At 41.3% G+C, this 26,327-nt stretch overlaps 1 protein-coding gene across 1 annotated transcript in view; it reads right to left on the reverse strand.

Moving 5' to 3' along the window:
* Positions 1–257: 257 nt before the first annotated feature.
* NEDD1 (NEDD1 gamma-tubulin ring complex targeting factor) overlaps positions 258–26,327 on the reverse strand; it is a 74,984-nt gene continuing 48,914 nt past the window's right edge. Inside the window, exons 9-15 of the mRNA XM_056574481.1 lie at positions 21,227–21,355; positions 20,313–20,360; positions 19,372–19,574; positions 18,603–18,750; positions 17,754–17,901; positions 8,130–8,196; positions 258–1,559 (exon numbers count right to left, since the gene is read on the reverse strand). Of these exons, the coding sequence (XP_056430456.1) occupies positions 1,455–1,559; positions 8,130–8,196; positions 17,754–17,901; positions 18,603–18,750; positions 19,372–19,574; positions 20,313–20,360; positions 21,227–21,355 (848 nt within the window). The 3' untranslated portion in view covers positions 258–1,454. The remainder of the gene's footprint in view (positions 1,560–8,129; positions 8,197–17,753; positions 17,902–18,602; positions 18,751–19,371; positions 19,575–20,312; positions 20,361–21,226; positions 21,356–26,327) is intronic.

A 26,327-nucleotide genomic window follows, 5' to 3' on the forward strand; every position in this document is an offset into this window, starting at 1 on the left:
AGTCTGTGGATGAAAATATAAAAGAGTTATGATTTTTAGAAGGCGAGGAGGAAAAAATGAAAACGTAAAAATTAAATTGTCTGAGTCCTTAAGGCCAAAATGGGCTGAGTCCTTAAGGGGTTAAAGAGCATAACCCAATACAGCGATAGAAGAAATTTGCTGAAAATGTGCACGTTTCTTAACAACTGTGGATGACAAACCATAGCCGTAAAAAGGGCTCCGCTCGAAAACTCACCAAAATCACTATGATTGAATATAAAAGAAATTTATTAAAATTCAAGGTCATTAAATCATTCAATGATTTAATATCAGTATAAAGGCACCGTGATTCTCTAGGTACACCTTTTAATTTTTGTTATCATGCTTGACTAGACATCAATCAGACTTAGCCACAGCACCGTTTCTTCTCTTATTACATAATATTGATGTAGTGCTGAAGAGGATTAAAACGGCTTTTATATTTATGATTTAAATAAAATTACTTTCCATATCAGATCTGAAATAAAGGTTTAAAATTAAGTTCATTAGAACTCTAACAAGACAGCTTCACGCCAAAATAAAAATACAAAACAAAAAGCGCCAAGTTTAGCTTACTACAGTTAAAAATACAAACAAAAAAACAACATTCATTTTGTAATGTTGCAAATACACAAAGCCTTAACTTTATTATCTTAATAAATACACATTTAGAAAAATGTTACTAAATGATTTATTCCATAAAAAATGAAAAGCATCTATGTTAAATATACTATGAAACATAATCATCCCATTAACAACCACAATGCTGACAAGAATATGTGTTTTAAAAATGCTAACTAAATTGAGCCCATAGTGAATATAAAAAACAGGCACTTAGGTAGTTAATTAAGCCATTTATGGTATATGTCAACATTATTGTAAATCTCAAACCTGTGGAACATCACTTATTGCTTTAGTTTATAATTCTGTTTAGAATGCCAGACCATTAGACAAGTGGAACATTTATCATGTGCAGATCTCAAGTGTTTAATGTGTGGTAAGGGATGTCACCGCTTCCATGTCCTATTTTCTAGACAGGAGAGCAGATAACCAGAAGACAAGGAACACTCCCATTGACATGCTCATTGATTTCTTAGAGGGAACAGATGTCTAGCTCACGACAAACATACCTGTTCTGTGAATCCATAATGCATTATTTTGTTGCGGGGAGGGATATTGACCCATGACAATGGAAGGTATTGTGGGTGAGCTTGCTGTGACCTAGCCAGCTGCTTCTTCCAGTGAATTTCATTCTAGGATACAGTGTTTCTTGCCCAAAGACAGTTCACCCCTGATTAAAAATATGCCCAAAAGGTGACAACCCTTGCGCGTTAAAAACACTAGATGACAATACTGTCAAAAAAGTAATCTTATCAATATGACAAACATTTATGAAAAAGCACTTAAAATACTCCTTCAGCATAAAGTCCACTGTCTTAATAGTGAGCTTTTAACCTTTTATTCTCTTCCCGAAGCTTTTCTATCTCGGCAACTAAGTTTTCGTTTACTGAGTATCTTTCAAGTAACATTTGAATTTCATTCTGAAAAAGAAAAGAGATTATGAATGCATGGACATATAGTAAAAAAAACGACAAAGGAAAAATGCATTCTTTATGTACTTGATTAATTTATATGGTGAAAAAAGACAAAAAAAAAAAGGCATCCCCTATACCATGCAACAGTGTCCTGTTTTAGGAGCACATTCAGAATGGAAAAAAAGATGAGAAGGTCTTACCAAGTCAGTAACAAAAACAAAATCAAAGCATGTAAAAAAAATAAAATAAAAACTGAAAAATATTTGAAATTGAAAAGTGGCAAAGCAATTGGAAGGAAGCAAAGTAGGGAGAAATGGATTAGAAATGACAGAATGTGGGCAGAATGTGGAAAGATGTGGAGAACACAGCTGTTAGTGAACGTCAATAGGATGAAAAAAGGTGACCTACAGAATAGAGAATGCTCTGTATGGTCAGATGGTAAAGTAACTAAATTACATAATAGAGTAGACTGTCCAAGTGTTGTGGTTCAGTGAAAAGTGTTCCGGGGCAAAGAGACTATAAAAATGGAGACATTACTGCTGAGATATACAGTTGTGAAGATGTGCCCAGGTGGATACTTTTACATATGTAAGACAATACGTTACCTATATGTCAGGATACGAGAATATCTTAAAGGGGTATTCCAGGCCAAAACTTTTTTTTTATATATTAACTGGCTCCGGAAAGTTAAACAGATTTGTAAATTACTTCTATTAAAAAATCTTAATCATTCCAATAGTTATTAGCTTCTGAAGTTGAGTTGTTGTTTTCTGTCTAACTGCTCTCTGATGACTCACGCCCCGGGAGCTGTGCAGTTCCTATGGGGATATTCTCCCATCATGCACAGCTCCCGGGATGTGACATCATCATTGAGCAGTTAGACAGAAATCTGTTTAACTTTCCGGAGCCAGTTGAAATATATAAAAAAAGGTTTTGCCTGGAATACCCCTTTAAGTCAATAGAAACAGGGCAAGGATGTCCAAGGCTAGTTAATGTAAGGGAGAAACTTTAGAGTGACCCCACAGTACTAAAAATTGCAGGTTTTAAGGTGGTGGATTCCCCCTCAAATGGAGAGAGTAAGTCAAAGGCCATTAGTTCAAAGGGAAGCCACCTGGATCCTAAAACAGAGGCAATGGGCCCACTGGGCTTAAATGACTAGATAGACATGAGTGTATTTATCTAAAACAGATGGGCTAATCCTCAAGGACCTAGTGTGGGTGTGATGATGTGGGGTGAGTATTGAATGTTGAGACTGTAGCAAAAGTGAACAGTGCCAGTTTTTACCCTTGAGCCACCAGAAATGTCCATTTGCAGGGATCCATCGTGTAATTTACCTTTAACCTATTAATTGGCAACTATATATAAATCCCCATGAACCCATTTACCCTATACATTACTGAAGAATGGCTAAGCCAGCCTGAAACGCCTATGATAATAACTTCTGGATACTTTTAGCATGGACTAACAGACCTGCCAGTCTGCGACCACACACTGAACTCTGAGCCACCGTTCAAATCTACCCCCTTTCGCACAGTCCCCCATGAGGTGTCCAAATCATCCCCACATCGGCATACCCCTATTGCCCTGGATGTGACGGGAGGCGATAGATCAGGACCGCATCAGAAGAGCCGTGATAGGCACTACCAGCCAGATCCCGGTGACCAGCCAGACTCCGGTGAGTGGTACAGTGTACCGATCTATGAATACTTACTACTGGGGGAGCCGAACGTGTGTAGCGGCATAGCCGCGGAACACCACCAAAAACTGTCATGTACATTTGCTAATCTCTATTTGGAATGCTCGCATGCATCTGTATTGCCACTACGCTTATATGCTAACAAAGCTCCAATACAATAAAGATTGCTGGCGGAACAGCATTATCAATATTCATATTCTGAAAGGCTGTAACCACCTCTGTAAGTGCCCACCATGACAACGGCTGAGACCTACTTACTATGTTCTCACTTAGTACCAGCAGAGTACACAGGAAATTATCACTTTTACTATTATTTTCAGTTGTTTTACCTCCTGTTTGTACACTAACTATTTTATTGTATTGCAACTGAACCACTAGGGCCCAGTGGTACTTTACTATATATACTTTTATTATTCTTGTAAACTGTATTATACTTTGGTACCTCTGCATCTGTGCATTTTAGGAAGTTTTACAGGCACACTTATTTCTCCTCCCCCACCCCCCATATCTTTAATTTAACTTTTATTTTTTATTTTTCTTACTTTTTCATTTTTTTCCTTCCTGATTCTTTTTAATCATACTTCTCCTCTTCCTCCCTCTTTCACTTTCCATTTTTCTCCTTTTTTACTTTCACCACTGATCACTTTTCCTACAGTCTCATCCTTCAATACTCACCCCACATCATCACAACCACACTAGGTCCTTGAGGATTAGCCCATAAGTTTAAGTGATTGTCTACTGTTTGCTTTGCAAATTTTTATGTAGTTATCTGGGGTCTACATCGAGTTTTAGTTCTTGGACAACACACCATACTTTTTATGAGTGCATTTTTGTAGTTCTGGATGATTTTAATTGTACATCTTCTCTGTTCTTCATATATTTTCTAAGAAGTAAAGTATTTAATATTGCACATTCTGGCCTTGATTGACTATTGTCAACCCGACCCGCTTTCGTCAGGTTTTGCGCCAAAATAAACCTACAAACTTAAAAAGGGGATGTGACAGGTCAGAAAGGGGACATGGCAGGGTGGAAAAAGCTGACCTATTTACTACTAAATAAATAACTAGAAATTACCACCAAGAAAAAGCTGGCCAGAAATTTACCAATCTGTGTGTCCCCAAGGTAAATAGAGTGAAACAACATTCTACACTAATAAAAACCCAACACTTCGTAAATCAGGGTCACTGGTTTATATAATACTTTGAGTGTAATTGAAGGTAATGATTGTGAGCGTCATAGTTGCCTTGGTGATGGAGGGCACATGTCTGGAAGTGGGGCAGAGTTGTTCGGCAACAGGTCTGTGTGGCATCCTTGGTTGCTTAGTGAAGACAATGATGCAAATTCCTATTTAGTCACTCACAGCAAGAGACTGTAAAGCATCTTTAAGTTGCCCTGGTAGTGGGGGGAAATCATCACGGACATCTCTGTGGCACGTCTCTGATGCGCCCAACTCTGTAAGGTGGGCGCTGTGATGTGTAGGTGGCTATGCATAAAACCTGTTCCAGTGATGTGAGTTTAGTGAGCCGGAAGAAGCACCAAGTGCGAGAAACAGATGTAGCTCATTTCTTATTTACATCTGCTCCTGTGTACCCTTTTGCTGAACTTGTGAAATAAAGCTAACCTGACTTTGCTTCTCTTCACAACTGTATGGCTTGTTGATCTATGAAAAGGCAAAGCACCACAAAGTAAGCATACATGAATGACTGACTGTGCCCGAGTGTTGTGGTGCTCCAAGAAAATATGGCTATATAGTGTTACAGTAGTGCCAGCTGGAACTGTATTAAAAAGTGAATACTGGTATCTAAAATGATCTGAGAACGTATTTGCCAGATGTGCCCTAGACTTGCATGTTTTCGGGAAAGTCTCGGGATCTGAAGCTGCGGGGAATTTTAAACAGATATCCTGCTGCTGCGACCATTATTGTAGGTATATTTTAAAAGGAGTTGTGCAATCGTGAAGTTATCCCCTATCAGAATAGGGGATAACTAGCTGATTGTGGAAGGTCTGACCACACCCTCCTCAATCTCAACAGGGGAGACTCCAGTCTCCTGTTAAAATGAAGCCGCTCCAATAATTCTCTAAGGAAGGAGCCAGAAACAGCCGAACACTACTCAACTGTTTTCATGGATCCCTTAGAGAATGATAGGAGCGGCGGTGCACATGCTCGTCACTGCATTCTAATGGGAGACTAGGTTTCACCAGCAGTCAGACCCAACCGCGATCAGCTAGTCATCTCCTATTCTGTAATGATTAGACAGGTAAATAACTAAATGATAGTGTTTTATTGAAGAATGTCTAAACAGTTTATTCCAAAAGCTACAATGAAAAGGCGTGAATACACTGTCAATTTAAGCTTATTTGTGTAAAGTCAATAAAAGACCACGGTTTTAAGCGTTATGGACAACCTTGGTTACGAAAAACTGTAATACTCCAGATGTTGAGAACAATTTCTATGTTTCCCCCTTCTTTCCTTTTCTCCAGTGCAAGGAGAGGTGGTTAGGGGAAATACTCGATCAGGGGGTTGTTGTCTTTTCTGTACTTGTTCATTTGTTGAGGGATTATATTTATTTTTGTAATAAACCTCCCACCACTTAAAAAAAATAAATAAAAAAAAAAAGGAATAAGGCTGGGTTCACACTACGGTTTGTACTTAGGGTTCCCGTATACGGCTGGGAGGAGGGGTGGGCGGTGCTTAATCGCGGCGCCCGCACTCAGCCGTATAGGGAACGTAGTTAATGTATGTCTGAGCCGACCGGAGTGAACCGCAGCCTCCGGTCGGCTGCTTTTTCGGCCGTATGCGGTTTCCCGACCGCAAGCAAAAACGTGGTCGACCACGTTTTTGCCTGCGGTCGGGAAACCACATACGGCCGAAAAAGCAGCCGACCGGAGGCTGCGGTTCACTCCGGTCGGCTCATAGACATACATTAACTATGGTTACCGAATACGGCTGAGTGCGGGCGCCGCAATTAAGCCCCGCCCACCCCTCCTCCCAGCCGTATACGGGAACCGTAATGACAAACCGTAGTGTGAACCCAGCCTAATAGGAAAAAGAAAATTTAAAGCATTCAGAAAAGAAAGATGTTCAACATCAGATAGAATTTTCTACATGGATTAATTTAACAAAGTGGTTATCAAGCAAAGGTTATCAAGCAAAAAAAAAAAAAAATAATAATATACAAACCTAACCTGAACCCATTTCCACAGCATACAGCACTTTGGTATATCCAGTGGTCCGATAGAAAATGCATTCAGATTGAGAAGTCTGCCGCTCAATGCAGCAGGGAGAGCTGGGTCTCTATTCGGGATATTGCAGCGTTTATCCCCTATCCTATAAACAGGGGATATCTTTTTTGGGCTGAATAACCCCTTTAGGGGCCTTTTACACAGACCTATTATAGGCTGAGTGAGATTGGCGTTTGTTATCAGGAGCCTGTTGGCCGATCTTAAAGGAGACCTCCGGTATGGGAAAATTAAAAAACTAAGTTTATTTCATGTTTCAGATAATGCACCGATCGGCAACACTTTATTAGAGGAGAATTGGTCCAGCCATTCTCCTGCAATCGTCACTGAAAGATTCCGATACTACCGGGTTCATGGAGTCCAACTCCCATGAAACCTCACTTCAGCTTCCTGAACTATGCTTACCTCCCTCCCGATCTGATGTAAAAGCAGTGACCCAACCACAGTTGTGCTGCAGCGGCAGCCAAGGTGTGCTCAGTCAATCACAGCTGATCCCTGATGAATATGTAAGAGGTGGGAGTGCCTGAAATCGGGGACAGCAGGGAGAAAAAAGTCCCGGAGCATGCTGGGTAAGCTAAGGTTTCAACCACAAGATGGCCGCCACCATAGGAAATAACGATGGTCAAAAGTGAGAGTTAGAAAAGACCTATTGAACATCAGATGAGAAGAAAAGCTGCAGGGGAACAGACGAGCGCTACAATAGGGACAACGTAAGTGCATTGCAATGTTATATAACTTTGTCATAGGGAGAGAAATAACAATGAATGTTCTATCCCGGAGGTCTCCTTTAAAGGGCATATAGTTTATTGGTGTTAATAGACAAAGATTCAATAAGATAATTTAGCAAGTTCTGAAACTAATGGCAAGTAATAGGTCCCAAGCAAAAGGGAAACATGTTGACACCAACATTTCAAAGTCCTTTTATATCTATCTCAGCTGAGATGCCACTTTTCCCTGTGCAGTACTAAAATGGGTTATAAACAATCATTATGATAAAGGTTTACAAGTGGTGTCTAAATGCACTTAACAGTGACTTTTTAAGTAATATTTTTCTGTAGAGACTATTTAAAGACATGCTATATCTTATGTAACATTAAGTCAGTTTACATCTACTTCACAGAGATGTAAGTTCAGAAAATGTTGTGGAGAGCCCCATACACCCACTTCTAATTTCACTAGTTCTGCAAAGCACCATGGTTTCCCAGCACCCTCTCTATCACATTACCTGCTGTGCAATGAACCTTACTTCTAATGGTACAAAGCATTAAAATAATACTAAGTGTACTGACGACTGGTAACTTATAAAAAATAGTGTAACACACATTCGTAATAACTGCACTTTCTCATAGTTCTCTTTTTATTAGGTTTTATTACAATGTTTTTCCTTAACAAATGCTGAGGCAGCAAGTCTCTACAATATTACTTCCACTGGCATGCTTAATATTAAAATATTTCTAGTAATTGCCATGCACAAAACCTATTTCTTACTTTTATGTTGCAAAATAGATACTTCAATCTGTATAGTAATTCAGAGTCATTCAGTTGTTACACAACCTATTTCTAACATATTTTCTTATACACTTAAGAGTCCTGTTTTCCAATCTTAACAGAAACCAGAAGAAAATATTCTGTATACATACCGATTGTATGTGAAACTGTTTTATCATCTCCACTTGTAAATTGATAATATCTCGGTGACATGCTTCCCTAAAAATAAAGAGGTAGAGAAGAAATTATTTAAAGTACATTGGCCCAAACTTTGGACAATATAATTGGTGATCTACAACTAACAATGTATAAGTCATACTGTGACTAACTGCCTGCCACATTAGTGGACAACCATGTGCTAACACCTGCTGCCAAATGGCTGAAACTGAACAGTATCTAACATCACTAGTTTCCATATAGACCTGTAGAAACGGTCAGCCCACTGCCTCTACATGTTCGCTTTACTCGATAGCAAACAAATGACCCCAACGTGTTCTTTTTCAGATAGAATTAAACTCTGCAGTATGTAGATTTCTTTTATTGTATATATTTAACAGTCTGTAAAAGGCTGCTTGCATGGAGAAGTAGGAAAAGTAGTACCAGCACTACTTTATAGCTTGGGCTAGTGCCACTGTTTAGTAAAGTTGTCCGGTTGAGGGAAGAAAACCGGCTATACAGTGCAATCCACCAAGCAGGCAGTGATAAATAATATTACAAGAATCTTTTTATAGTAGAACCAAATATAACGCGTTTCCGGGCATGGGAGCCCCTTCGTCAGGTGTACTGGCATGTATGGACAAGTTACAGGAATGACACAGATATATTATAGCCATTCCGAGATTGCACTCAGACTCTGTTCCAACTGGTAGTGGGTGGGGCTTGGAGTCCATAATAACAGGTCAACTGATTGTAAAATATAGACTATGGAGGGAATTTAACATTGTATATATTGTATATTTTTGCGCAAAATCTGAAAGAATTCTTCATAGTCATGTCTACAGGTAAGTTTACCATAGAGCACTTTCTACTGTAGAATCAAATTTATTAATTGCATTTTAGTTTTTTTAAACGCAAAAAAAATGTGCAAAAGCACTTTTCTTGCGCAAATATACACCACCTCAGAGGACACATACTAAAGTGTCAGAAAGCATCTGAGAAAGTGAAATTATTTTGGCACAGTTAGGACTACTACTCCCATCATGGCAGACTCTGTTCAGGATGGGAGTTATAGTCTAGGGGCTGAGGGGCAGATTGCAGCAGGTCATCCTCCAATACGCATTTATTAACAGTAAAAGTTGGCGGCACATGCGGCTATACTGCACTCCCGGCGGGGAATACTATATACATCTGTCATCATTCATAATCCCCGTCGCTGGGAGATGAGAGCTCTGATTGGTGAAAAGCTATTCACCAATCAGAGCTCCCATCTCCCAACGGGGATTATGAATTATAAGAGCTGTATATAGGAGCCGGCGGGGAGCACAGTGGAGCCGCTGGCTTGTTAACTTCACAAATGTGGATCGCAGCAGGTCTCTGGAGAATGACCTGCTGCGATCTACCCCTCTGCCCTTGGACTACTACTCCCATCATGGGGCAGAGTCTGTCCCATGATGGGAGTAGTTGTAGTACTACACCTTACCAGATAGTACTTGCACATCCCCCGGCTGCGGGACTTTTAGGACTACTACTCCCATCATGGACAGACTCTGTCCATGATGGGAGTTATAGTCCAGGGGTTAGGTGCAGATCGCAGCAGGTCATTTCTCCAGACACCTGCTGTGATCCGCATTTATTAAGTTATCAAGCCAGCCGGTGGCACATGCGGCTACACTGCGCTCCCTGCCGTCTCCCGGCGGGAATACTGTATACGCTGTCACAATTCATAATCCCTGCCGCCGGAGCTCCCGTCGGCGGGGATTATGAATTATAACCGTGCATACAGTAGCCTGGAGCCGGCGGGAGTGCGGTACTACAACTACTCCCATCATGGGACAGACTGTCCCATGATGAGAGTAGTAGTCCAAGGGCAGAGAGACAGATCTAAAGGGGGTCTCACTCCTGACACCCCCTGTGACCTTTACTGCTCCACCCCCTAGTGATGATGTAATTAGAGGCAGAGCTACACAGTCCAGGCCTGACTCTGTTCACATTATGCATTTTGCATAATGGGAACAAAGCCTTTCTGGCAGTGTGTTCCCAAACAGGGAGACTCCAGCTGTTGCTTAAAGGGGTTATCCAGGGAAAAACTTTTTTATATATATATATATCAACTGGCTCTAGAAAGTTAAACAGATTTGTAAATTACTTATATTAAAAAACCTTAATCCTTTCAGTACTTATGAGCTTCTGAAGTTTAGGTTGTTCCTTTCTGTCTAAGTAATCTCTGATGACACGTGTCTCGGGAAACGCCCAGTTTAGGAGAGGTTTGCTATGGGAATTTGCTTCTAAACTGGGCGTTTCCCGAGACACGTGTCATCAGAGATTACTTAGACAGAAAAGAACAACCTAAACTTCAGAAGCTAATAAGTACTGAAAGGATTAAGATTTTTTAATAGAAGTAATTTACAAATCTGTTTAACTTTCTGGAGCCAGTTGATTTATATAAAAAAGTTTTTTCCTGGAATACCCCTTTAACTAGAGCCCCCCCAAGATGGTAGTTTAGCAGCAATTGGATGCTCACTGTTTAGGAACATGCTGCATTATGTGCGCTCTCCCCAGGGGAGAGCGGAAAAAATTTACTAACCCATATTTCTTGTTTTTCTTTTCTTCTCATTTCAGTGAATGCGGAGGACCACGTCAGATTCGGTGGACTGCCACGATGACCAGCGTTTTTTTTAATTGCAATAAAATGTTTAATGAGGGCTGTGGGGGAGTGTTTTTTCAAATAATTTTTTTTTTTTTTTTTAAATGTGTCTTGTTTTTTTATAATTGAATTTTCAGGCTTAGTAGTGGAAGCTGTCTTATAGACAGAATCCATTAAAAAAGTCGTGGCTTAGCGTTATACCCACCGCCATAGGGGTTCCGGGAAGAGCCACTACCAAAAGGCCCGAAGCGTCAAAAATTGCACTTTTGGGCCTAGGCGGTAACAGGCTGGGGTATTTAGGCTGGGGAGAGCCAGTAACAATGGTCCTTGCCCACCGTGGTAATGTCAGGCTGTTGCTGATTGATTGGGATCTGGCTGATCCTGAAAATAGGGGGAACCCTATGCGTTTTTTTTTATAAATAAATGTAAAAAAAAATTTTTTTTTAGCATCAGCCAGATACCAACCAAGCAGCAACAGCCTGACGTTACCAGGATGGGCGGGGACCATTCTTACTGGCCCTCCCCAGTCTAAATAACAACAGCCTGTTACCGCCTAGGCCCAGGAGCGCCATTTTTGATGCTCCGGGCCTGTTGGTAGCGGCCCTCCCCGTAACACCTGTGGTGGTGGGTACTGGGGAAATAATTGGGGGTTAGCGCTAACTGATTTGGGGGCTAATGCTAAGCCCTGGCTTAGTAATGGATTCCTTCTACATGACGGCTTCCACTACTAAGCCTGAAAATTCAATTATAAAAAACACCACACATTTAAAAAAAAAAAAATTGGTTTAAAAAAAAAAAAACTAAAACACTCCCCCACAGCCCTTGTTAAAGGGGTACTACAGTGGAAAACTTTTTTTTTTATTTATTTATTTTTTTTAAATCAACTGGTGCCAGAAAGTTAAACAGATTTGTAAATCACTTCTATTAAAAAAATCTTAATCCTTCCAGTACTTTTTAGGGGCTGTATACTAAAGAGAAATCCTAAAAAGAAATGCATTTCCTCTGATGTCATGACCACAGTGCTCTCTGCTGTCCATTTTAGGAACTGTCCAGAGCAGCATGTTTGCTATGGGGATTTTCTCCAGCTCTGGACAGTTCCTTAAATGGACAGCAGAGATCAGCAGAGAGCACTGTGGTCATGACATCAGAGGAAATGCATTTCTTTTTTGGATTTCTCTTAAGTATACAGCCCCTAAAAAGTACTGGAAGTATTATGATTTTTTAATAGAAGTGATCTACAAATCTGTTTACCGTATATACTCAAGTATAAGCAGACCTGAATAAAAGCCGAGGCCCCTAATTTCATCCCAAAAACCCATGAAAAGTTATTGACTCGACTATAAGCCTAGGGTGGGAAATACATTATCCCCCCCGTCATCATCCAGACCCCCGTCATCATTCCACCCCCCCCCCCCCCCCTTCATCATTAACCGACTGTCAATCCCTTCATCAGTGGTCTTCAATCAGCGGACCTCCAGATGTTGCAAAACTACAACTCCCAGCATGCCCAGACCGCAATTGGCTGTCCGGGCATGCTGGGAGTTTTAGTTTTGAAACCCCTGGAGGTCCGCAGGTTGAAGACCACTGCGGCCTTCGTCATCATCCAGACCCCTGTCATAATCTCCCCCCCCCCCCCCCCTTTCATCATCACCACCTGTCAATCCCTTCATCAGTGGTCTTCAACCTGCGGACCTCCAGATGTTGCAAAACTACAACTCCCAGCATGCCCAGACCGCAATCGGCTGTCCGGGCATGTTGGGAGTTGTAGTTTTGAAACCTCTGGAGGTACTCAGGTTGAAGACCACTGCGGCCTTTGTCATCACCCAGACACCCCCTTTAGTTTGGTGGGAAGGGTGAGCTGGTCCGGGCCATCTATGCTGCAGGGACCGTCCGGTGGGGAGGGTTAGTCATTCCCGGGCTGGCTGTCCGGGCATGCTGGGAGTTGTAGTTTTGCAACCTCTGGAGCTCCGCAGGTTGAAGACCACTGACAAGCGGAGAATTCACTCGAGTATAAGCCTAGGGGGGGGCGTTTTCAGCACTCGGCTTATACTCGAGTATATACGGTAACTTTCTGGCACCAGTTGATTTAAAAAAAATTTTTTTCATTGGAGTACCCCTTTAACCCTTTTATTGACATTTAAAAAAAACGCTGTTCATCAACACAATCCGCCGAATCTGACGTAGTCCTCCGCATTCATGTATCTAAAATTAGAAGGGAAAAAAAAAAAACATAAAACTACAACACAATTTCTGTCATTTCTACACTATCAAAAAGCTGGTGTGAATTTTTTATGTAAACTGAACCTATGTAAAGCAGACAGTATACGTGGACACGCCCACTTTGACAAAACTGACGTGAACAGTGTAAACCGCGGCACAAAGCTCTTTGAAAATGTGGTCGATACTTTTCGTGCCAAAATTTTGGCATTTAATTGATTGATTTTTTTTTTTTTGCGCTAAATTCTTTGAGAATCTCCCCCTCTGTGTACTTTATAAAGATTTATTATTTTACTATTGTGGAGAGTTTTGTTCGGCGCACACTGCTGCTCCATCACTTCTAGCTATGTGAGCAGTGTAAGGAGGTGGGAGGTAGAGAAGGAGTACACGGTAGATCGAGGGGGGTGTTTCTTTATTTGCACAAAATTTATCAAAGGAGTGCACAACATTTGTAAATTTGGAGCAAGAGGGTAAATTAGACAAGCAATGTAAAGGGATAGATCTGTGTCTACAATAGACACCTAATGATAAATCTCCCCCTTTCGCCATATAGTATGCATGAGAAACACTTGCTGTGTATAAATATACATTATAATAAACAACAACGCATATGCATGGAGTGTAATTTAACATCATGCTAATGCTTTGTTGTTTATTACAATAACTTGGCATAAAGGGGTGGGGCCTTAGATGAAATGGGCGATGCCTCAGAATCCGCCGTACTTGCTAAAATTTAGGCCTGGCAAAGATTACAGTCTGAGGCACTCATTTATAAGGTGGCGTTAGAATCTGCAGTCTTGTTCTGCAGATACACATTGTATTAGCCACCATTGCTAATTGCTGGCTTTGGGCAATGGAGGCTGCACCCAAGATACCCAGCATGCCAAGTCCTCCCTTCACTGCACATCACTGACTATTAGCAATGGTGGCTAATACAAAGGGAATCTTTGGCACCGGACTGCAGATCCGCATAAGTGATACCTTGTGTATTGGGTTTTGTGGGGTTGAACCTGCTGTGAGTTTCCCTTTAAGCCTAATTATAATTCTTGGATTTTGCCTGCACACATACTCACATGCCACCAGCATAGGAGTAGCAGAGTTGGGATAATTTATAGACATACACTTAATAAATAATTAGCAAAAAGAAAAAGGAAAAAGAAAAAAAAAAACACATTCATACAGACAACTGATTTTACAGTCTTTGGAGGACTTAAAGGGGTACTCCGAAGTAAAAATAAATATATTTTCAAATCAACTGGTGCCAGAAGGTTAAACCTTCCAGTATTTATCAGCTGCAGTATGCTCCTGGGAAAATGTTGTAGTTTTTCCAGTCTGACCACAGTGCTCTCTGCTAAACAAACCCCTACCTCCCCCCCTTCCCTGTCTGTGTCAGGAACTGTCCGGAGCAGGAGAGGTTTGTTATGGGGATTTGCTCCTGCTCTGGACAGTTCCTGACACAGACAGAAAGCACTGTGGTGAGACTGGAAAGAACTACACAACTTCCTCTGGAGCATACAGCAGCTGATAAGTAATGGCAGGTTTAAATAGAAGTAAATTTCAATCTGTATTACTTTCTGTCATCAGTTGAGCTGATTGCAGTTGCTAAACTTATAAAATTGCCTTTTTAGGGGAGGGTCCCACGTAACGGATCGGCAGAATTTTATGCTGCGAATCCGCCAGTGACCCGTACCATAGTGTGCCTCCAGCTCTCAGATCTAACCCGAAAGAACCCGACCTGCTCGCAGCGGCAATATGCCGATCCAAGCAGACACACAGGGGGCCTGCGAGATGCCGCTTGTAGTCAGTCATTGCAGAGCTGCAGCCATGCCTGTGTACACTACGAGTCGTCGCAGGCATGCACAATGTACTCAGACATCGCGGGGAGGGGTGTTTGGGTTAGTTCTGACAGCTGGAGGCACACTATGGGTCAGGTCACTGGTGGTTCCACAGCGTAAAATACGCTGCGGATCCGTTACACGTGACCCTACCCTTATTTTACAGTTCAGTGTAAAGAAGGTGGAGCCAAAGCTGATTAATTGCTACAGCACCTCTTCCCGCTAGCCTTCCTCTCTCAGCCCTTCTTTAACTGACATACAAAGCTCTATGTCAACAAAGGAGGGACTGGGAAGTGAGGGTGAGCAAGTAGATGTGACAGGCTGTGGCAATTGTCCAGCTCATTTCCACCTCCTTGCCACTTGGCTGAGAAATAAAAAATAAGTTTTTTTTTAATAAGATTTGGCAACCACCATCAGCTTCAGGAAAGGTACAGTTTGATTTTTATAGCCTAATAGCTATCTAACAGTGTCTGCAGCAAATACAGCCGACAGATTCCTTTTAAGCTCTAGATCTACATATGTGGTTCACAGGCTTTCAGTACGAACAGCTGGTTAGAATTCTATCTGCTCAGAACAGTTCCTCCCGAGTCCTATCACAGTTCACAATGTTGAAAAGGGTCAGAGTCTCCCACTGTCAGTTGCATTTCTTCTTAAGAACTATCAGACGTAAACCCATCTGGAGACTCTCAATATAGTGAGAAAACATAAAGGGACATTTTAGGTCATTGTAAGAGCAAAATAATGTAATGTCTTACAAAACAAAGTTTCAAGGAGTTTACTAACCAAATGGGGTTTAACAAAATGATCATTTAATGTACATACAATACAAATAAAAAAGGAGAAAATGTTTTATGCATATTTTTACATCACTGCACACATCATTCAGTGAACACATGGGGATATGTTATTTTGGAAACACAACTCTATTGAGCTGACATCTGACAGTATAGTTTAAAGAAAACAATAAGTGAAACCTTAGGTATTTCCTGGATTTTTGCACTGATTATTAATAAAATGAGATCTGTCATATAGGGCTGCAACAATAAATCAAAATTACTGATAAAAAAAAGGGTATGGTGTCAGTCATTAGGGCGTGGGCGTGGCCTAGGTGCCCTTTAGAAGATGCTGCTGGCCTGCAACATCTGCAGCCTACCTCCAGCACTAAGACAGTGGCTTAGAGTGCAGTCTGGAAGCAGGCATGGCCTCCTTGTCCTTGGCGCCTGCAGTCACAAAAAGTCTATGGTCCGGACATTGCAGGAGTCCCCCTGTCTGGCCAAAAGCTCTATTCTCCATCTTCCATGGCTTGACAGATCTTCCTGGTGCAGAGATAACAGCCATCAATAAGGTCTGCAAATTGCTCCTTCTACCCAGCATTGAGGCTGATAGGTTAACTCTTCAAGTGCTGTTCCCTCTCTTTTTTCCCCGGTTAACTTTTCAGTTGCTGTCCCTTCGCTCTTACCCTCAGTTAAACCTTCAGTTGCTGTCCCTTCGCTCTTATCCTCTGATAACCCTTCTAATAGGTAGCATCGAGCAACTTTTTCTTTGTACAAGGTTTAATAAGTCTCCCCCACCAACTACTGTTTATGTCGATTTCATGTTATGATGATTCCAAAGGACAATGGGCAATGATAAAAGAGGTAAAAAGGTACCCAAAGGCTACAGAAGACTCTACACAATGCAAAAACCTCTGTTTACAAGTCCACTAGTAAAAAAAAAAACACTATATAACAATAAAAGAAGTGGTTACTGTTCACAAAAACATAGCAGCTCAGCTTAAGTTTAAACAGAGCATCTGGGTGTTCTATGGACAGATGAAATAAAAAAAAACTTTTCAACCCAATTAAAAAATGCTGTTTGGAGAAAGAAAAGAAAAAACAAAAAAAAACAATGCACACCAAAACATTATCCTAACTGCATGGATAAGAGAGTGTCATAGTCTAAGACCCCTTTGTAGCCTCAGCACCTGGACACCTTGCATTCATCAAGGGAATAATAGATACAAAGGTGTATTTAAATTATTTACCAGAGAATGTAAGGACAGCAGTCCATGGCCTTGAGACAATTACCGAAGCATTATTTATTTTTTTTATTTTTTTTGTAAAATGTGAAAGGGAAGAGGGGTAGGGTTTTTTTTTTTATTATTGGGGGAAGGGCTTATTCACATTTATCAAACTTTTTTTTTTTTCCCCTTTCATTTTTTTTTTAAGTCCACAGGGGATCGCTAGGGTCCGCCATTACCAGCCGGCGAGTCCAAGGCTGCTGATAACAAGGACCAGTGGCTGTGTTTGCATAGTTTAGATAGGACTCAGGACTTACCTGTACATACCAGGCAGCCAGGGTGTACCAGTATGGCCTTTGTCCTCTAAGGGTTAAACAATATTTTATTCTCCAAGCACTCTATCATGTATATACTGGTAATGGATGCGGTAAAATAATCTTACTGTTTGGTTTTTCTCTTTGTGCCATGGGTGCCACACATTTCTGCTCTGCAGCTCAAATATGTGGATGGGCTGTACATCAAATGTTGCACTCCCAGAGTTCACAGCAATACATGTTTTCTCAAAAGCTGCACGGATAAGACTGAAAGCACAGTGGTGTGCTAAGCATGCATGTTAACCAAAAGCAACAGCAACCAAATTTCTAAACACAGCTACAAAGAGCAGATAAGGAAAGAACATCTGAAAGTTGCAATTTCCATAATTCCTATACATGATTGATATGCCTGTTCTGCCCTCAGATAGTGATTCAACCATGTTTATGTTAACAGGAAAACCTCTAAGTGTTTGCAACAGGCATCCACACGTTTTAAACTTCTTTTAAATTTTGTGCAAGGACAGGTAGTTTAAAATGGCTTTGTTTCTTTTCATTTTTTTTTTTTATAAGTTGTACTGAAGCATTAGTTGAAAGTTTAGTAACATTACCTGAAGTCATCAAGGGTCTCTTCAATCATATTTCTAATAAAGTTAATTTGAACAGATGTTAGCGGGGCTCCAGATTTCTCACTTGCCAATGAATCTGCTATTTTTTCTGACAGGGAACAGGCAACTTCAGAACTAGGCATCTTTGGACCTGCAAGTAAAAGTTACAAGATATTTCCTATCAGGAAAAAGAAACATGCAAGTTACTGCACCGAAAAATCTGCACATCTTACTCGGCTTCAGTAAGCTGCAAAAAATATGCCATGTTTGAACATGATCAAATTTTTTCCATCATTTCTTACAGCACAGGAGTTATGGTGGGAATTTATGGTCTACTCTCCGTGCAGGTTTAAAACACACATTTTGTGGTGATTTTAAATGCGTAGAAAAATGCATGAAATGTTACATGGCACTTGATAAATTTGTTGCACAGCAAAATCCTGCTGCCAGTTTAGATGCTTTTGTAGGGCTGGTGTGGGTTAATCTGAGTTTGAGCCTAAGAGAGGCCATGTTCCACAAATCTGCAAATATTTTCTAAAGCAGTCCACAACTGGTATGACTAAGGTTGGATATTCCCACCAAAATGAGTCACCTGTATCTTCATGTTTTGTATATGTCTGATTAACTGCAATAAAGAGAAGTTTTTATTCTAAATAACTGCGCCAGACATTTCCTCTGTTTTCTAGTCCACAACATGGTTAGGGTTCTGAAATGCTCTAAATAGAAAGTCGCTGAAGAGTCGCACAGGAACTAGCTGTGACAATTTTTGAGACAAATTTGGACTAAAAACAAAACAAAACAGGGTAATGAATTCCCCCAATATGTGTGAACATCAAAAAGTCACATACTCACTTAATACTTTAGTGCCATTAACTGAAAAGTCTTGCTTTATCTGGGACAGAGCTTGGGTTCCCACTCTTTCAGCTGTGTCTGGTCTTCGGGAAATTGGTACAGGTGAAGTATTAATGGTAATGTGTTCAGTGCTAGCTGGTTTTAAAGGCTACAAAATTGAACAAAAAAAACAGCCTGTGAATACTATTTTATATTAGTAACACACATTTGTTTGATACATTTAATGTTTAATTTCTACAGATATATAAATTACAGAGCTAACATAGATCAGCTTTTTGTGGAGTTAGGAAAAGACACTTATCAAAACCTGTGTAGAGGAAGAGTGGTGCAGTTGCTCATAGCTACCAGATTGCTTCTTAATTTTTTTTAAAAAGGTCTCTGAAAAATTAAAACAACACTTTGTTTAGTTACTATGGGCAACTGCACCACTCTTCCTCCACATAGATGTAGATAAATCTTACCAAAGTGTTTATTTATGACTAAGGGTGGCAACACCTGAAACGCATGACCTTGTTCATCATATATGTCTCTCTGACATTTTTATCCAATATATGAGACTTTTTGCATCTTCCACGCTGGCTACTTCTTATCTTGGATTTAACTCTTGGTGTGGCCCATCATCTGCTGTGATGTGGACTCGGGGTGAGCTGAATTACAGCATTTTTCTGTCAAAGTGTTAATTAGACACAAAACAAAGGGGTGCACATAATTCATAGGGCTGGCCTAAAATACAATTAACCAAAAACATAATGTTAAATATACTGATTACCTGTTTAACGCTCTCTTTTGATTCCTGTTTAACAGTATATGTTTTTTTTGTTTTAAGCTCCACATCTTGGGGCTCATCTTCTTCTTTAATGGGACTTCCAATAATTAAGTGTAAAGGAGAGGAATGCATCCCTTGGTTACTGGTCCCTACAGGATGTCGTCTTGAAGCAGGTATTGCACTGAACTGAGCCAAGTAATCAAAGTCTAAGATTAAAGCAACCACAATGTAAGATTTATTAAGAGGATGAAGAATTATCTAGTAATGGCCAAGTCTTTCTCCATCATTCTAAACAAAGACATATACAACATCATTGCTCAGAGTATAAAAGCGAACCTTTTCTAGAGCTGATGGTGATTGTCAAACTCAAATAACACATTTTTTTTCAGAGCCAAAGTGGAAAAACCAAGCTGTTGAAGTGCCAAAGTCTGGCACGCCAGGTCCCTCCCACCTTTAAGCCTGACATCTACGGACATAAAAAGTCAGTCAAAGAGGGGCTGGTAGGTGAGGGTGAACGAACAGACATGCCAGGCTGTGACACTTGAGCAGCTTGGCTCCAATTCCTTGATACTTGGTCGAGAATAAAAAAAGGCAAATTTACAAGTTTAAAAACCACCATTAAATCCAGGAAAGATAGTCCCAGTGACTAATGGGCTTTTCCAGCTAGATTCTGCTGAGACAATAAACATTCATTCTCCCATTGCAATAAAATTCTACATCCGAAGTTCCACTACAGAACTTCAGATGTGTGAACTGGGTAGCAGTCTCCTATTGAGATCAATGGGAAGCTGCTACAAGTGGAATCCGCTTACAATTTCTAAAACTGTAGAAATGTGGATGAGCCTTTAGAATAATTATAATGTATAAAGATTTTTTTAAACTATAAACTGGGGTTCAATATTCAACAAGCGTAAAAAAAAAAAAAACGAAAAGAAAAAACATACCATTTCCTTTAGATGCAAACTCTTCCATTACTCTGTAGTGTGAGGCATCTTGAGGGGAAAAAATAATATATTATATATATATATATATATATATATATATACATACACACACACACACACACACACACACACGATTAAAACATTATGTTAATAAAATTGCAAGTGGAAGTGGTTTTGGAGGCGCTGCTTGCAGGTGGTCAGGAAAAGTCAGACTCAAGCCGGCACAGGACACTAAATATTTTATTATGCAAAGAACAGACAACGCGTTTCGGCATATACAGAATGCCTTCCTCAGGTCCAATGAGACAGTACACTCTTCATTGTTGGTAAAGTGGGAGTGTGTTGGTGGAGATCCTGTGTGTTCGTGGTGGAGTCCACGCCCTACCAGCACACTCGCACTTTACCAACAAAGCGTGTACTGTCTCATTGAACCTGAGGAAGGCATTCTGTATATGCCGAAACAAGTTGTCCATTCTTTGCAAAATAAAATATTTATTGTCCTGTGCCGGCTTGAGTCTGTCTTTTCCTGAACACATGCGAGCAGCTCCTCCAAAACCATATTTTTCCACGGGAGTCCAGTACCGGTTGGGAGTGCAGCAGCTTTTCATCCATCTGACAACCACGACCAGGACCATGGATCAGTCTGTCACCACCAGAAAGGTGAGTATATCACCTAGGTGTGGTGGAGGGCTCACACCAAGTTGAATTACAAGGGAGCGCCCCCTGGTCTCTTTTTTTCTTTCTCTCCAACCTTGCCATGTTAATACTATAACACCAGTGCATTTTTGGGCCATGATCAAACACAAATTTTTAACAATGAAAAAAAATCTACAGTATGTAAACTGACCCCAATGCAGCTAATTTTCTTAACAATTCATTTATGCCTAATATAAAAAATAAAATAAAAAACTTACCGTCACGAACTGGAGAGAATATGTCCCCTAGACTACTTCTTCCAAAAGAATCAATTGCTTTTGAGTCTGTTTTAGCGAAGTCTGTTTCTTTTGATGGTATCACATCAAGACTTGTACTATGTGGAATACCTATAAAACAGGGAAAGAAAAACAATTAAATGGGCACTGTCATGAAATAAAAAAATTGATATGTTGTAGTACTTAAGTACTACAACATATCTCTAATATACTTTAATTAAAAAAAGTGATTTTAAACAAGTTTAAAATCGCTTTTAAATTCGGCCACTAGGGGTCGCCCTCCTAGTGGACAAATGCATTCTGCAGTGACGTCACTACTGGATTTCGACTCATTTCAGCCTGGCAATGAGTCGAAATCCAGTCACTGCGGTGCTTGCTCCCGCCTGTCAATCAAACAGGCCAGAGCGAGCACGCTGATAGCTGGGGCTGCACGCATTGGCCAGCTCCACTGGCCTTGCGCGTGGTCCCGCCCCCCCCGTTACCCTGTCCGGAGGCAGCTCATTCATACTCCGGTAACTCTGCACCACTAGAGGAATGGGGTAGGGGAAGCGGGGTTTGGTGGAGCGCCGCCGCTCAGCACTAGAGGCATGGGGGGGGGTTGAGCGGGGTTTGGGAGAGCGCCGCCGCTGCTGCTCCCGAAGTAGCACTGCTGCGCTGGTTAAACAAAGTTATTGTTTTCACCACAGGGTGCCTCCAGCTGTTTCACCACTACAACTCCCAGAATGCCCTGACAGCCAGTAGATGTCAGGGCAAGCTGGGAGTTGTAGTGGTGAAACAGCTGGAGGCACCCTGTATAGTGAGCAAAGGGCGGAAGTGCCGGCCACAGCAGGCATCAGTGACGTGGTGCCTGCTGGGGAAGTCTGCCTGGTACTGAGCACACTACCAGGCAGACAAAAAGGCATTTTAATATAGTTAAAAAAAATGTAAAGGCAGGGAGGGGGTTAGGGATAGATGGGCAATAGGCAGGGACAGAAAGAAAAAAAAATGGATGGTGGGAGCTACCCTTTAAATGAATGAATAAATGAATAGAAGAATGAAACAATTACTTAAATATGTAAATTAATCTATATATATAAAACTCAATGTGTGTATGTGTATGGGACGGGATAGGAGGTCAGGATAGGAGGTTGAGATAGGAGGACGGGCAAGGAGGTCGCGTTATGAGGATGGGATATGAAGACGGGATGTGAGGATGGGATGAGGTCAAGATATGATGACGGGATAGGAGGGGATATGGGGTTGGGATATGACAACAATATATGAGGACGGGATATGAAGTCAAAAGCTTCCCCCTTTGTTTATTTTCCTCCCCAACAAGGATTAGGAAGAAAAAACCGGGCAACGCCGGGTAGGTTTTTGTTTAAACTCCTATGCAAATCAATGGGAAATGTATGTTCCACATAACTTCTGTACGGCTGGAGATATTTCAATACCTGGTACACATATTACGGGTCGGGATGGGAGGTCGGGATGGGAGGACGGGATAGGAGGTCAAAAGCTTCCTCCTTTGTTTATTTTCCTCCCCAACAAGGATTAGGAAGGAAAAACCAGGCAATGCCGGGTACTCAGCTAGTTAATCAATATATAAAAAACTCAATGTGTGTGTGTGTGTATGTTCCAGCATCACGTTAAAACGGCTAAAGATATTAATATGAAACTTGGCACACATGTTACTCATATGTCAATAACAAACATAGGATAGGTGATTTAACCCTTAACCTCTTAAGGATGCAGGGCGTACCCCGCATCATACCGGGTCGGTCCTGGCGGCTTATGATAGACGGGACCCTGGGCTAATAGCGTGCGGCACCGATCGTTGTGCCGCGTGCTATTAACCCTTTAGACGCGGCGATCAAAGTTGATCGGGATAGCGATGTCCCGATCAACTAGGACGCAAGCGGAGGTCCCCTTACCTTGCTCCGACGCGTCCGATCACCGCTTGATTGCTCTAAGTCTGAACTACAGGCTTGAGCAATCGACCGCCTATAACACTGATCCATGCAAAGCTATGGCTTTGCAGGGATCAGTGTAAAAGATCAGTGCTTGCATAGCCCCTATGGGAGCTATAACACTGCAAAAAAAATTGGGGAAAAAAGTTAAGGTCATTTAACCCCTTCCCTAATAAAAGTTTAAATCACCCCCCTTTTCCCATTAAAGAAAAAAAACTGTGTAAATAAAAATAAACATATGTGGTATCGCCGCGTGCAGAAACTATATATACTAAAATAATAAAAATATATCATTAATTAAACCGCACGGTCAATGGCGTAAGCGCCAAAAATTTCCAAAATTGCATATTTTTGGTCCATTTTTGTATAATGAAAAAATGAATAAAAAGCAATCAAAAAGTCCGATCAATACAAAAATGGTACCGATAAAAACTTCAGAACACGGTGCAAAAAAAATTATCCCTCATAAAATCCCCCTATAAAAAAAGTTATAGGGGTCAGAAGAGGACAATTTTTAACATATAAATTTTCCTGCATGTAGCTATGATTTTTTTCAGAAGTACGACAAAATCAAACCTATATAAGTAAGGTATCATTTTAACCGTATGGACCTACAGAATAAAGATAATTTTTACCAAAAAATGCACTGCGTAGAAACGGAAGCCCCCAAAAGTTACAAAATGAAATAGACATGCAATTCTTGATAAAGAGCTCAGCCCGAGCTAGAAACACGTTGAAAGTGCTTTTTATACCAACTTTTTATGTCTTTCCTGACGGAATAAAGATAAGGCTGCCTTCACACCACGTTTTGTACATACGGGTGCCGGATCCAGCAGGGGGAGGGGCAAACCGGGCGCTCCCGTACCCCGGCCGGATAAGCCCGTTACTCCATTTACTTTAATGATCCGACCGGAGTCAAACGGTGACTCCGGTCGGATCAGTTTAGACCCGTATGTGGTTTTGGACCGGACCTAAAATCGTAGTATAATACGGTTTTAGGTCCGGTCCCAAACCGCATACGGGTCAAAACTGAGCCGACCGGAGTCACCGTTTGACTCCGGTTGGATCACTAAAGTAAATGGAGTCAGGGGCTGATCCGGCCGGGGTATGGGAGCGCACGGTTTGCTCCTCCCCCCCGCTGGATCCGGCACCCGTATGTACAAAATGTGGTGTGAAGGCAGCCTAACTTTTTATTGGGAGAAGCGCCTGGCTTTGGAGAAAATTTCTTCTTTTTTAATCGTCTATTTCACTACTGCCTGCCGACCTCCTTGGGTGTTCAGGTTCTCCTGGGCTGCTGACCCACTATTGATGCGCTGTTGTAGATGTTATGCTCTGAGCATAACCAACTCTGGTGAGCACATGTGTTGAAAACTCTGCTTTTAATGTTTTTGATAATACACTAGAATCGTGCTCCTCTGTTCTTTTTGTCTCAGTACACAAAAGTTACAAAATGACATTTTTTCTTCAATTTTGTCTCACAATGAATTTTTTTTCAGTTCCACCGTGGATTTTTTGGTAAAAATGACTAATGTCATTACAAAGTAGAATTGGTGGCACAAAAAATAAGCCATCATATGGAATTTTATGTGCAAAATTGAAAGAGTTATGATTTTTAGAAGGTGATGAGGAAAAAATGAAAATGCAAAACAGAAAAACGCTGAGTCCTTAGGGGGTTAACTACCCCCATTTGTGAGGGTCGGAGTTTTTGTTTAAAGTCCCATGCAAATCAATGGGAAATGTATGTTCCCACATAACTTCCGTACGTCTGGAGATATTTCAATAATACCTGGTACACATATTACTTATATGTGAAATAAAAAGATATGATAGTTAAATTAACCCTTAACTACACCATTATATAAAAGATGGCTTTTTGTTTTAAGTCCCATGCAAGTATATGGGACTTCCAGTACCTTACTCCACAAGCTCCGCATCTCCTGGTGAATGTGTCAGTCCGGCTTGCAAGCCACACCCCATCTCACAAAGACGGGACGGGATATGGGGACAGCATATGGGGACGGGCTATGAGGCTGGGAAATGAGGTTGAGATAGGAAGTCGGGATATGAGGACAGGATATGAGGACAGGATAGAAGGTCGAGATAGGAGGTCAAGATAGTGCTCTCTGATGACACGAGTCTCGTGAACCGCCCAGTTTAGAAGTAAATCCCCATAGCAAACCTCTTCTAAACTCGGCGTTTCCCGAGACAGGTGTCATCAGAGAGCACTTAGACAGAAAAGAACAACCTTAACTTCAGAAGCTCATAAGTACTGAAAGGATTAAGATTTTTTTATAGAAGTAATTTACAAATCTGATTAACTTTCTGGAGACAGTTGATAAATAATTAAAAAGTTTTTTCCTGGATAACCCCTTTAATATTTCCAAAGCATTGCTTAATATAGGCAATAAGACTACTTTTGACAATCAGACAGTTTTGATAAACGAGGCACTAAAAACTGAAAATCCTGGGCTTTACCCTAAACCTATGCCCGTAGTAATAAAGTTCACCATACATGTGCAATATACATCTGACAGCATTTGGGACGAAATAATGTAATTTTTCTCAGGTGTGGGAGTAAATGACAGCTATAACTGCACTGAACTAACATAGATAATGCATGTTCTGTATAACTGTGATGTAGAGGGCTGTACATCACTGCTTGGAGACTTTAAAGGGGTTCTCCGGTGTTTAGACATCTTATCCCCTATCCGAAGGATAGGGGATAAGATGCCTGACCGCGGGGGTCCCGCCGTTGGGGACCCCCGTGATCTTGCACGCAGCACCCCGTTTGTAATCAGTCCCCGGAGCGTGTTCGCTCCGGGTCTGATTACAGGCGACCATAGGGCGGGCGGCGTGTGACGTCACGCCTGCGCCCCCGTGTGACATCACGCTCCGCCCCTCAATTCAAGCCTATGGGAGGGAGCGTGACAGCCATCACGCCCCCTCCCATAGGCTTGCATTGAGGGGCCGAGCGTGACGTCACACGCCGCCCTGTGGTCGCCCGTAATCAGACCCAGCGCGATCACGCTCCGGGGACTGATTACAAACGGGGTGCCGCGTGCAATATCACGGGGGTCCCCAGCGGCGGGACCCCCGCGGTCAGGCATCTTATCAAACGATATTTCAAACGATAT

The sequence above is a fragment of the Hyla sarda genome, chromosome 4 (assembly GCF_029499605.1).
Source record: "Hyla sarda isolate aHylSar1 chromosome 4, aHylSar1.hap1, whole genome shotgun sequence".
In the NCBI taxonomy this organism is placed as follows: Eukaryota; Metazoa; Chordata; class Amphibia; order Anura; family Hylidae; genus Hyla; species Hyla sarda.